Raw genomic sequence first — 13,649 nt, forward strand, 5'->3', positions numbered from 1 at the left:
TTACTATTCATTTGTTACCTGCCTAGATATTACATTTTCAGACCTTCTTGGAAGTCTGTCATGAATTAAAAAGAGTTCAATTATCTTGTTTCCCTTGCCACTTGCTTGTGGGGAAGAAGTGATTTGGCTTCACAAGTGAAACCAGCAGAGATAGTTAACAGCAAGAAAACCCTGCAGAGAAAATAGTGTGCACCCTCCAAGTGTATGTGTTGCACAGCTCCAAGGCAACCTGCACTGACTAGCAAGTCAAGGATGCAGAATATGGTCTGGTTAGCCTCTGTGGCCAGGTGACTATGCCAGTGAGTTCTTCTATTGACACTTCTGCAAACTGTCCCCAAATGAACCACCAGCCAAATTTACAGCCCATTGTGGGTAAGCATTGCAGATTACTTGAACTGTGGGCATTTTTGAGGTCAGAAGCGTTCTGGTACTTTTGTTCTATTCCTCCCTTTGTATTTAAAGCACACCTTGGTTTGTGCATTTTTTTATGTAGTATCAACTATCACAGGATAAAGCCTGTTCTCAGCTTTGTCTGACAGACTGTTCTCTCACAGAGAAGAATTTCCTGAGTTTAGAGACTCACCTGCTGCAGGTGTACTGAGTCTGGCTGGGATGGAGCCTGTAGAGTGCAGTGCTTTGGACTGGTGACTAAAGAAGTTGATAACACACCAGTGTGGTGACTACTGCTGAGCAGTGCCTGCACAGTATCAAGGTCTTCTATTCTTACTCATTCTGCCCCACAGCTGGGGGTGGACCAGAAGCTGGAAGGAGACACAGCTGACCCCAACTGGCCAAAGGTATATCCCATAAATACTGTGTCATGGTCTGCAACAAAAGCTCAGGGAAAAGGAGGAGGATGGGAATAACGGTGGTAACAAGTAACCATCATGCATGCTGAGGCCATGCTTTCCAGGAAGCAGCTAAATGTCTGCCTGCCAGTGGGAAACAGAGAATTCATTCCTTATTTTGCTTTGTTTTCACATGCAACTTTTGCTTTCCCTATTAAACTTGATTATTTAGCTTGATCCACAAGCTTGTGGGCTGCAGTCAACCTAGCACTCTAGGTCAAGGGAAATCTGAGCTGAATTGGGTGGGACTACATGAATGAGACTCAAAGGATAATAAACCTTTCCTTCATTTTAGGAAACTACATTGGGTTGCCTTTTTAGACAAACACTAAATTGAAATGTAACACAGACTGTAAACACGATAGCAAGGAGTCACTCGGAGAGGGCTCTGGGTTAGAGATGGGACAGATCGAACTTTGAACACATTTCACTCTTCTGCACTGTGCCACGTGGTCATTGGTTTTAATTGTTTTTGCCTTCTTTAAATAACGAGTCTAAGAGGTGTCTTTAATTTGTCTTTATTCTTAGATCAAACAATATCATCACTGAATTGAAGAACGAGGTTACTGGTTGAAATACAAGTGCAGTGTGAGACAAATATGGAAGATAACATTTTGCAAATAAATTAATACAGAATAATTGTCTTTGCATAGTTCAGAAGTGAAAAGTAGGAGGCAGCAGTGCGCACGTGCTGTGAACTGACACACACCACCACAATAACCCAAGTTCCAAGATGAACTCTTGCAGCTGCAAAGAAAACAAACCAAACCAAAAATACCCCAAACCTTAGAGAGCACTAACTATTAAAAACCAGGCAGAAAGGGAACTAATGAGCTTTTTTTTTTTTTTCTTTTTTTTTTTCTTAACAGACCATGCTGCAGAAGGAGTGTTTTCTCTACAGACAGAGATGCTTTCAGATAATCTGCCTTGGCATCCCATAGCCTGTCATACCCGACTGTGATGCTCCTTTGTTGCTGCCCATCTGAAGGCCTATTACGTTCTGTCCCTGACGAAGCTGCTCTTCTGAAAATCCTCGTCGATTCTGCTGTGCTTTCCTGTCCAGATACATACAAAAAAAAGCAACATACACACATACCATTATTCTGTGTATGCTGAAAGGATTATGAAAAGCAATCTGAAATTGGCCCATATCCCTTGTAACGCAATATGTGCTGTATATAACACACAAGATAGGGTTAATTTCTGTTAAGCCCTATAGCTCTCAACAGCTATAGTTCATGGGATCTGATCAATGAGACACTTACCTGTGCTGTATTACAAGTTGATACCCACTAGAGCAACAGTACAAATTGGTATAATTTAACTCAGTGGAGTAAATAAGAGCTGAATGTACCTGAAGCAATAAAGGGTTGGAGAAGACACTTAGACACTTGCTCATTTTTGCAGAGCAGATGATGGGTGTATGCAGGACAGAACAATTACTCTGTTGCCATTTCCAGATCTCTCTCCTCTAAGCAATAGACTTTGCCCTCTGCACCTGTGTGTTAACTGTATGACAGTCCTTTAAATTCTGTCAAAACATACTGACCACTTTTGTTTAGTGTCCCTGGTCTCAAAAGCCCTTTGGATCAATGAACCTTTGTTGGAGCTTAAAACGAGCCTTTTTTTCCCCCCCTGAAAATAGTACTGAGGGCCAAAGTGGCAGTTAAGAGGAAGCACAAAAGTCTGTGCTCTGCTGCCTTGCAAGAAAATGTTCATTTTGGATTAATCTTTCATTTATACAAGGTTGAAAAAACAAGCAATTTATAAAGGAGAAGGATCAGTCTGTTGCTATCAAATGAGCCATATGAACTGGCAGTGCCCTGGACTGAGGGAGGCTTACAATCCACCACACTAGGCTCACCCAGGTACATCTTTCTCCCTGCTGTGTCTGTTTGTCCTATGATCAGGTTACCCTGCAATATGGCATTGAGTTACAGTTCCCCTTTTCTCCCCACCCCACCACTAGATGAGAATGCTAGATTAGGTACCTGCTGTGATTGAAAATCATCAACATGATCCTCTCCATGAGAGTCAGATCCAGCACTTTGCTGAGCACCCTGGCTTAAATCCAAAACAGCACTTCAATTCTTTGCTAGGCTCCAGGTGTCCAGGACATTGCAGGAGAACAATCCATGTCCACATGAAAGCCCAGCAAAGCAGAAAGGTGAGAAAGACCCACAGGAAACCAGTACTGACCAGTCATTTTTCAGAACAAGTCTTCAGTGGTAATGTATAGACTAGCAAGAGGGCTTACAGAAGAATGTCACAGGCTCTCAGATTCCACAGCTCTGGCCAGAAAGCATGCTGTTTTGGAGGGAGGCATACAGAACAGTGGGTGCCTCAGAAAGTAACCCCCTCTCACTGCTGCCTAATTTCTTTTCCAGGATACTTACACAGGCATCGGACTACTGCCAGGATCTTCACGAGAGGATGTTTTTAGAACTACTCCTATTACCTAATTGAATCTCAGGTTCACTGCGTCTGCCTCTATTTTAATTAAAATCCCAGGAATGCATTCTATTATTTTTTTCTTTTTCCTCCCAGAAATTTCAGCTGTGTTATGAGTAATTCCACAGAATGTCGAAAAGTAACTGAACAGGAAAAAAATGAGAACTGCAAAGAAGAAATAAAAGGAGACACTAAAGGGAAACCTGGATATGCTAATAAAAGTTGATTACATATACGGTTTGGATCATATAGTGTTATTTTTACCATCATAAGCACTGCATTTAGTATATGATAGTCTTGCAGATAACAGCATCTACACAATTTGCTTTCAGGTGTGTGGAAATGGCCTTAACTGAGACTGTAGAAAACAAGGTGAGGGCAAGTATATTCCCCTCAGTGTCTCACTATGTCAAGTTCTGTTTGGCCTGTCTGCCATCACCCATACCTCAAACTGAGCACACCAGATCGGACAATCTGATCACTTTTCATGCCAACTTTACACCAGTGCTTGTGGTTTCCAAGCTACAGGGTAATAAACAGTTATGGAAAAGGGGATCAGGCCTGGTGGGACTGGGTATGTGCGACACTGGCAATGGAAAGTTAAATGGCTTAACTCCAGCATGGTGTTATCCTAATCACTGTAGATCCCTGCATGGATACTCTTATGCCATTTAATCTTGGTCTCTCAGTTTAATTGAAGACAATTAAGAATCAGCCTGAAAGCCCTGAATTGTGAGCAACGCTGGGTGGCAGTGAGGGGGCTTGCTCTGCCTGAAGGGATGGATAAGCTACTCAGAAAACAGCTCCTGATCTGTAACATGTTGTAACACCAGCTTTCCTTAAGGCAGTGGCTATGAAATGGTATTTCAGGGGCTGCAGTAGGTAGGGATTGGCTATCCAAGCAGCACGGGCTGGGCAGACAACTAGAGGAGAAGGGAGGTACTCACATCTTCATCTATGCCAATGAAAACTGTTCCCACCCACAATTAAGAGCCCAGATGAAACTTAATTTTTCCACATGGGACTTTGTTTTAGTTACGTAAAACAAATAAGCCTGTCTGGGTCATAGTGATTTCATGTCTGGTTTATATTAAAGCATGTAACTGGATTTGAAATCAATTTTAAACCCAATTATATGCCATAAATACAAATCTATTTGTGCACTGTATTAAGTTAATGTAAAATGATTTCATATAAACAATGCATAGGGGTTTGCATTTATTCAACTAAAATTCAAGTCTCCCTTAGCCTTAGTTTAACCAGCTCAAGGTTTAACACATCCCAAGGGAATTTAGCTTTATTTTTTGATGAGCTTCACCTAGAAATCAGAAAATTCAAGGAAATAAGAGACAAGCAGTCAGCACTCTTTTTGCTAATATGCCTCAGACATTTCCATGTAAGAAATACACTTGGATGGCAGAATTTCATGTCAATAATATGCCTGCGGGGCATGAGGGCCAACTGTGGGAGGTTTTCCTTTCCTTTCTGTCCCTGCTTCTCAGCCTCCCTAGCCAAAATAAATGGAGTTTCAGAACAAATAAACAGCTCTGCCAAGACAGAGAGTTCTTCACAGATAAAAGGTACTCAGCCCCTCAAAAAAATGACTAGGAAATGAAATATTGTTTTCTTTGATGAAAAATGGAAAGAGTCTTCATGTCTTCTCTTTGCTCAGTAAAGGGGTCACTTTATGGGGGTTTACAGATATCCATAACAGCCTTGTCTTCATTAGTCTTTCTGTCTGCTATCTGATGTGAGGCAAAAAGTAGACTTTTCCTGACAGGTATTCTTAGGACACACATATCTGCATGGCTGCTGCCATTTTCATTCCCTTTTATTCATAAATGGATATTGAGGATTAGCTGAAGCTGCTGAATAGATGAATGCCATCAAAATTGGTGGCTGAATTTCCTAGGTATTGTTGCTCTCCTTCCAGGGAATGAGAGTCAATGTCTGTGGACAAGAAAATTATCCATCTTCTTCAGTGATCAGCGCAGGCACCTCATGCAGCAAGATGGCTATGCTACAGAGGTGCCTGGAGCAGGATGCTACAATCCTCCCTCTGTGCACTACCAAAATCCAACTATGTAATAGAGTTCACACGCAGAAACACACACATATCCACACCAACACAGACTTCAACAGCCTTAATCAAAAAAGGCACCTCCAGGAGGAAACCAGTGCTGGAGCCATGAGCAATGTGCTCCTTGGTACTGGTGCCAGTAGTGCTATCCCAGATCTGGGGCAGGAGGAACACATAAGGTGACACAATGTGGCTACAAGAGAAAAGGCTGTGGTACATGGCTCCCATGGGGCTCCTTCCCAGCAGCCCTGGTGTAACTTTAGGCCAACAAGAGATGGTAAGACATACACCTAGAAGGCTGGACACCAATGAAGGGTAGAAAATGTTGCTACTTCCCTTCTCTAGACTACATAGAGAAAATCTCTGCATTACAAAGAGACTTTGAAAAGATTCTTCCCTTCCTTTCCCAATAAACTTCCTTTAAGCCTAAAGGCAGATGATATTACCAGCATCCCAGTTCTGAGCAGCTGTGCTTTGGACTTTACCTGTGAAACCAGGACGGATCTCCTTTGTAGCAGCCGTCATCCTTGGTGACTGCCAAACTGCCTAGAGCCATTAAGGTTCTCTGCACTGCTGCCATGTCCTTCCCTAGAAAGCCAAACAGTGAAATTAATATAAGAAATTCTTGCACAACAAATAGTTTGGCACACTGATAAACAGTTTTATCCAACTCCCCCAGCATCCCCAAAGAACTGCATTAATAGCATTAGAAATGTTATTTTACTGTTGCTGAAATGGAGGTACTGGCATGCAAGAGCTTATTAAAAGTCATCAAAGGGATAGCATTAAAGCAAAACTTAATCATTCAGACATTTCCAGCTTTCCAGGCCTTTGGTTATTTTAATGCCTTCTCCCATACCATTCTAAGTCTAGATAATCCTTTTGGCAAAATAGTCTCCTCAGAAGAGATTACTTTGGTGTACAAATAATGGCAATATACTCAGAAAACATGGCTGAAAGAGAACAGCATGTTCAGTAACAGTGCTGTGTCTCAGTTTCTTCAGAGTAAGGCTGATCCTTGTGCTAACAGAGCTCACAGAAGTCCCAGTGAGCTCTTGTGCAGATTTCTATCAGTCCCTCCCAATTTAACCATCAAATCACTTCCCTAATCCTTCCTACTGGCTTCAATGCTACACAGTTTCATACCTTCAGTTTCTGACATGCAGTCCACTATTCTTCCACTTTCTCCCTATGTTCCCTCACTTCATCCCTCATCTCATCTTTAGCCAAAAACAGAAGATAGACAGCTCATTATTCCATCCATATATGCTATCTTTCTGAAAACCTTTTAGCAAAAATGAGTTGCAGCAGGTATTTCCAATCATGAGGTGGCAAGCTGTTGAAAATCCATCTTTTGCTTCTACCTTCTTCTGAAATCTTTCCATAAGTGTTTCTATGACTTCCCTTCCTTCTTTCCATTCCAGCTCCTCCTCTTTCCTAAAATAATGCATCTAATTAACAAAATCTGATTTTGATTGTAAGTTCCTCATGTGTAAAAACAAGTAATTCAGAAAAAACCTGAGATACCAGAGACATGATGAGAACAGATTTCAGAAATACCTCCAGTGGCCCAATATTAATGAAAATCACTGTAGACCAGCTAGAGTGTGGAGAAAAGTAAGCATTGCACATTCTGTGTTTATGCTGTGCATCACCCTGATTATAGGCAGATGTAACACCAGAGCTTTGGTTCATACAAACCTAGAAGTGCAACACACTGGCAGAGGTGAGGAAGACACCCTAAATCTGAAAACATCTATCAGCTTCCAACTGTGGCTGTCATACAGGCTACCAAAGTTTATAGGAATCGTATCTGCAGGGGACCATTTGCTCAGAAAAGAAATTGTCAGCCATCCAGAATCCTGATTTTACTGTATTTGTCAATGCAAACTGCATCAGACAGGGTCCTTGCTTAAGAGGGCAGCTGAAGAGCTGACATCCCACACACACACATACACAGGAGCACACGGAAGGGTGCACAGCAGAAACACTCAGAGCTCCACCAAGCAGCAGATGCACCATATGCTGTAACAGATGCCACATCCAACGTCCTTGGGATGCTTCCTATATAACAAGGAGCACGGTGACTGACTGGGATAAAGAGGGATGTGGAGAAGGATTTGAAAGTGAATGAGCTGAATAATAACGGCAAGTGAAGAAAAAAAGAAACAAAAGACAGGCAGCGAAACATGATGATCAGCCTCTCAGAGCCATCTGGCACCCCCCCCCACGCTCTGCGCTCAGCTCGGCTTTATTTGTCAGTGCCGAGTGGGAGATGCTGCAGGGGAAAAGCAGAGCACGTGGGAGCTGAGTCACACGTGACAAAATAAAGCCACGGCCGTGGCTCTGCTTTGCAGAGACTCCTTGCTGCATGTGAGGGGTGCTGTGGGTGAGGGAAGACCCCAAATCCAAGTGGTCACGTTTCACTTGCCCTCTTCCAGAGAAAGATACAAGGGGCTCCATGGTCAGTGTAACAAAAATCACTGTGAAAAATTTTTAATTTCCCATGAGAAAGTCTCCTAACGCTGCAGCCACCTGACACAGGGGATCATACATGTTCTCTGAAGCCAGGCTTGACTCTGGCATTGCAGCAAACCGCAGTCAGTGCTTTCCCTCAGCTCCAGCACTTGTTTGTTGACAGCCACGTGGGCTGCCCAGCTGGCCCACAGCTTCAGCCTCCCTGAATCATGCTGCAGAGACTCACTCCTGCACTCCTTCTGCATCTTCAGTGTCCTCTGCAGCATGCTTTGAATAGCACAGCCTCGTAGGGGAACTTGGCACTGCCTGCACAAGGAGGAAGGGACCTCTCTTCACTTCTTATGCTAAGCCTTCCTCTTTGGGGGAAACCTGTCTGAAAGGTCCTCTTCTCCAGGTCCAGAAAGGGAAAGGTTCAAAGACAAAGAGAACTACTTTGCATAGTACTCCTGAAATGCTTTCTTGTAAAGGTTGAACAGGTGCCTAGACTACAGCTGCCTCTTGCCTGCCTGGAAATATACCAAGCAGATATCTGTAAAAGACAGTGAATATAATATATTGGGCAGGGATTAAGGAAAGCTGCTCAGCACAGTACATTTATGTAAGAGAGAGCCAAAAGAGAGGTGATACTTCCCCTGGACCAAAAAGGCACAGAGATGAAGAAAAATGCACCAGATGGACTGAGTGAGTCTGAAACAGACAACAGCAGATCACATCCTAAAACATTTTCATTAATCATTGCTAAGAATTTCAAAGCAAAAGCTCACAGAAAACAATTACTGCCAGGGAAAAGCTGGTTTACAGTCACACGCTTTTCTTTCATAACACTGACTCTCTTTCTAAAGAGGTTATGGTGTGAAGTGTAGGAATGCTGTAATTATGGAACAGTGAAAAAGAGACTGTCCTTTCTGTTCAGCTAGTGCATCCAGGTTCATACGATTCAGCCCTGAAGCAGCACAGATGCTAGAGGTCAGAGTTATGGTTAGACACAAAAAACACCTTGCAGTGACTCACTGCTGGAGTGACATATTGTTTCATCTCTGCAATGAAAGGAGCAGCAGGAAGGATGAAAATGGAGTGGGAAAGTGAGGAGACACATCAGCTTTGGGAAGTTTTAAAGCAACAGCGGAGAAAAAGTCTTGTCCCTCCTAGGCTGCAAGTTGTTTAGACTTCCTGTCCTCTGGAAGTTACTACCCTTTTTTCATTACATCTGTTGAGAAAAGTTGTTGAGTGAAAGGAAGAGAAATTAGAGACAGCCACCATTGTTAGAAACTTTCTGTCTTCAAAGCAAGTCCTTTTTCCTTGTAAGGATCAATGTAGCATACTTTCATTTCCATGGTGTGAAGCCATTGTAAGCTGCAAAAGACTGCAAAGCACGACATCTGAAATGAGCCATTATCATCCCTTTACAAGATAGATGGATCTTCTCTTTCAACAGCCTGCTAAGCTGAGGAGCAGAAGGGTGCTACTTCAGGGAAGTGAAAATCCCTTCATTTAAGACATTTAAAGGTAGAGTGGATGAAACACTGTAGACTGAACTGGAAGAAACAATCCTGCCCTTGTGCCCAAAGGTGCAATTTGTCAAGCAAATCTGGCACTCTGAGACTATTACAGATCCCAGAAACTCCAGCTGCCAGTATATCCTTTCCCTCTAACCCATTCACAAAGAGCTCCCTAGTCTTTCATTCCTCCAGCTGTCCTTCAGAGGAGTGATCTCTTCCACATATCCCAACTGCCTGTGAGAACAGACCCCACTTTTTCTCTTGATGTGTGCTCCTACACAAACTATGCTGACCAGCTTTCTCAGTGGATTGTTTTCCTCATTCCACTGTTTCTTTCTCATGGTAGATTTTTGACCCTTTCACATCTGCATCTCACTGCCCTGCAACTGTCCTTGCTCTGAGCCCTCATCCAAAGCGCTGCACCACCTTGTCCAGAGAGATGCAGGATATACAGTATATTTGGTGAGAGCACCAGGAGGGGATGCATCAACACACAAGTGGGCAAAACCAGCCACACGGACACACAAATGACTCAGCTCTTCATCACCTAGAACAAGAAGTTTCCATTTCAAGCATGGGATGGAGGAAGCCTTCACCTGGCTTACTGCAAAACCATGGGAGCACCCTGAATTTTTTTGCTGTTGCCATAGTGACCTCTCTAAAAAGACTGTCTCTTTAGAGAGAGAAGCTCAGCTAACATTGTATAAAACAGTGAGTTTTACTTCTCACTAGTCATAAATGAGCCCTCATAAGCTTCACAGGGGCATATATGCTCCTGGGAATGCATTTTATAGCTCCAGTTTAAGCTTTGCTTCTAATTTGAAAACTGCAATAAAATCTTGCCTTCAGAAAACCAGGGGTTTCAGTATTTGTTATTGGAAGCTATTTACTTTGAAATAATTAGCATAGAGAACAGTTGTTTTATTAGGTCTGTGGATTTCTATCAGAAAGATGGATAACACATGAGCTTGGAAGGTTCCGTTATGCCCTCAGGGTAATATAAATCCCTCAGAGGAGATAATGCAGCACTGGAGGAACATGGTAATGAGGTAAGGCAAACAGAAACAAAAGATAATTATATTAGAGAATACGCCTTAGACAAAACGCACATCAAAGCAAAGTAAAATGCAGACTGCAAGCTGACTTCCAGTTTATTATTTTTACCTTCCCATAAATCCACTGTCTGGAAAATATCTGTTGTTCTTACTCCATAGATTTCAGCAGCTTTTAAGAACTGAGAGATTTGTTCCATCTGCTTGAAAGCCATTTTTGATTCAGAGATCTTTGCAATGGGCTCATTTCCCTTTGGATGTAAACTGTTTATTAACTTGCATAACAGCTGAGAGATAAAGACAGAAACAAAATTAGAAAGCAGTCACCAAACTGGAAGGCAATTTCTGCATATGAAATGATGCTACAAAATGCTTTTGACCTGGCCAGTTTCTGTCAGGGACATAACTTTCTCAGTTAAAAACAAAGAAGTGAACTGATAATAACCAAAGTATATTAGGAAAGCATTAAAGCTTTCATTAACTGAAGCAATAGCCTGAGCATATAAATCCTAATCTGCTAGAAACAACAAAGCAATCACTGGTAGAGGTTATATAACAACTCACAGAGAAGAAACCTCATGCCTGAGCCAAAAAATAAGCAATGTCAATTGAAATATTGTTAAAGTCACTTTGGCTGAGATTCAATGATTAGCATAGTCTTACAGCTCACTGCAAGCAGCAGCATCTGCCTGTTGTTCAATAAACCAATGGAATAAAATGTTTTATCTACAGAACTACTCCCAAGAAAACAGTTATGACATAATCCAGTCATAATAATAATTCAAATTCGCTATATCTCTTCACTTTTCCTTGTCAACACTGATTATTTCTTAAATAGTACACAGCTGATTTTAAAACTGTATGAGAAAAGATGCTGAAGGAATGAGTCATTCTCATATATAACATGCATGACTCATAAGAATCATAAATATTGTACTGATCCCAGTGCACTAGTAGAATAATTTATCTTCTGAGATTAAGACTCTGATCAAAAGGAAGTAAATCACATACTAAGGTATATATTTCTGCACTGGCCATGAGCTCTGATCAATTTAGCTAGACAAAGACAGAAAATAAGGACATTGTACATGTAAACACATGAAAGTGTATAATTGGACAAAACACGTACCGTTCCATCCATCAACCAGGTCTGAAAATGTTGCCTTCCAGGAGGAGGGTGCTCTATCTGTTCTCCACACTGTACAATAATCCAGTTCACCAGCCTAGACTCTAATTCCGGGTCATATTTCTGTTCAATCTTTTCCTGAACTTCTCGGCTTAAGCCATAGCTTGGTCCTCTGTTAGCCATCTCTGAAACGAATGCAGAATTTACTTAGTGGGTAGAGTCCAGCTTTGAAGTACGTACCGGAAAATTAAAGAATAAAAGAGTGAGCAGCCTGTCCTATATGTTAGACAGTTGAACAGATGTTCATCAACCCTGAAAATAACTGTATTGCACCGGTTATAACTGTTCCACAGAACAGGGGAGGGATCAGCGAGGGAATATCCTTTTCCAAAAGCACAAATCAGCTACAACATTTTTTTTTTAAAAAGGAAGGAAAAAACTGCATTTCCCCCCTGCCCAACCATAAAAACAGAAGAAAAGCAAGGTTTAAAACAGAATAGGTTTTAAAGAGAGGCTTCTGCTATGTTTACAGAGAATACCACAGGGTTCTCAGATCAGTGTTAAAGCTGCCTGCAAATCCAAAAGCACTTTAAAATTGCCTACCTAATACTTGCTAATAAGAAGAAGGTTGCACATGAGAGCTCAAGCAATCCGATTAAAGATGCAGAGTCTTCCTCAGCAGAGATGCAAGGATGGAGGATATCCAGAGATCAACAAACTGAAAAGCAATGATGACTTTAAGAGCCGAAGGCTGCCACAATGCCCTGCTGCTGCAGCAGCATCGTGGTTTGAAGAACAGTGTATTGATTTGATTTTCCTCACATATGAGGAGGGTCAGAGCAGGGGCGTTGCTAAGAGCCATTAAAGAGGCCTGCCTACTCAGTCACAGCCCGGGGGATCCTGTTTATCTCACCCATCTGCAGTCTGTTTTCATGCATCTTTCCTCAGCCCTGCGCTGCTCACCCCACAGGCTCAGATTTACTCCACCTAGTCTGCATCAACCCAAACTGCACCGAGCATCCCAGTGCCAGATACTTAAAAATACAAATAGAGGCACTCTGTTAAATGAAGGTAGCAAAAATTACCATTTATATTGTTTGTTTTTAATCACAAAGCAGAAGCAAACCCTTTTTCTCCCTGTTCGGCATATCCATGCTAACAGGCTTAGAAAGTTAAAAAAAAATTTCTCCCTGTTCAAACGTGGATAAAAAGTTTCAACAAGGGGACAACAGGATGAAAAGTCAGGGAAGAGACGGTAGGTAGTAGAATATTATTATCACCCTATCATTAGTATATATTAGGCTATCAAATAGTGCAATAGTGTCCTGAGAAAAAAGCTTGAATACTAAAATCAAGAGGACATCACTGAAAACTAGCTGGTATGAGTCAGCTAACCTCCAGTGATATCAAGGAAGATATACCTTTGTATAGTAGTTTAAATTTTGATTCTACCACTGCAGTGGTACAGTAGGGAAGGGAGAAGGAAAGTTAAGACAAGAGACTTTTCTTGTGGTCTGATTTTTACAGATTTATCCTATATCAAATAAAACAATTTTGCTTCTTTCTGACTTACACAAGACTGTCAAATTACTTTCATTCACGCTGTGTTATCCATCCTGGTACAAAATAGTTCCTTTTTTGGCAAATGATTCATGTGCAGCTTGGTATGCAAGGAGGTTGTGATAAACCTGAGGTGGATTCACAGTTTTACCAACAAAAGTCCTTCTGCTGCATTTGGAAAGAATAAAAAGGGGAGAGGAAAGGAATACAGCTCCTTGAGCTCATTGTACATCTGTTTCGTAACAGTCTCTTCACCCATTACTTTTTCATGTTAAGACCATGAATTTTCAGATTCATACTGCTTTGGATGCTGCTGGGCTTGAGCAGACTCAAGAGATGAAAAATTTAATAGATGACCTAATTCATTGTTGTCCTCCACAGGCATTTCATTTAGTGCTTTCTCTTCTCTGTACCGGTAGTTTTAAACCCCTATGAACTACTTGATTACATAACTCAGAGCAGGCTACGTGACAGGGCCACCACTTGAGCACTTTCCATCTCAGTGAACACGCTGTGGAAGGCACAGCGAATGCGCAGGAACCAAGGCTGCAAACC

The 13,649-nt window shown here is 41.8% G+C and overlaps 1 protein-coding gene across 2 annotated transcripts; it reads right to left on the reverse strand.

Annotated features, from left to right (window-relative positions):
- Nucleotides 1–1,349: 1,349 nt before the first annotated feature.
- TAGLN3 (transgelin 3) lies at nt 1,350–12,528 on the reverse strand. 2 transcript variants are annotated; one of them, XM_009075838.1, is made up of 6 exons: nt 12,410–12,466; nt 12,138–12,252; nt 11,538–11,719; nt 10,521–10,695; nt 5,865–5,967; nt 1,350–1,903 (listed from the first exon to the last, which is right to left on the reverse strand). In XM_009075838.1, exons 3-6 carry the CDS (start codon nt 11,715–11,717, stop codon nt 1,762–1,764), a joined length of 600 nt encoding a protein of 199 aa, XP_009074086.1. In that variant the 5' UTR covers nt 11,718–11,719; nt 12,138–12,252; nt 12,410–12,466; the 3' UTR covers nt 1,350–1,761. The 2 variants fall into 2 exon arrangements, with proteins under 2 accessions (XP_009074086.1, XP_009074085.1); XM_009075837.1 differs by having other exon boundaries at nt 12,138–12,528.
- Between the last annotated feature and the right edge of the window lie 1,121 nt (nt 12,529–13,649).

Source organism: Acanthisitta chloris, unplaced genomic scaffold (genome assembly GCF_000695815.1).
Source record: "Acanthisitta chloris isolate BGI_N310 unplaced genomic scaffold, ASM69581v1 scaffold22645, whole genome shotgun sequence".
NCBI lineage: Eukaryota > Metazoa > Chordata > Aves > Passeriformes > Acanthisittidae > Acanthisitta > Acanthisitta chloris.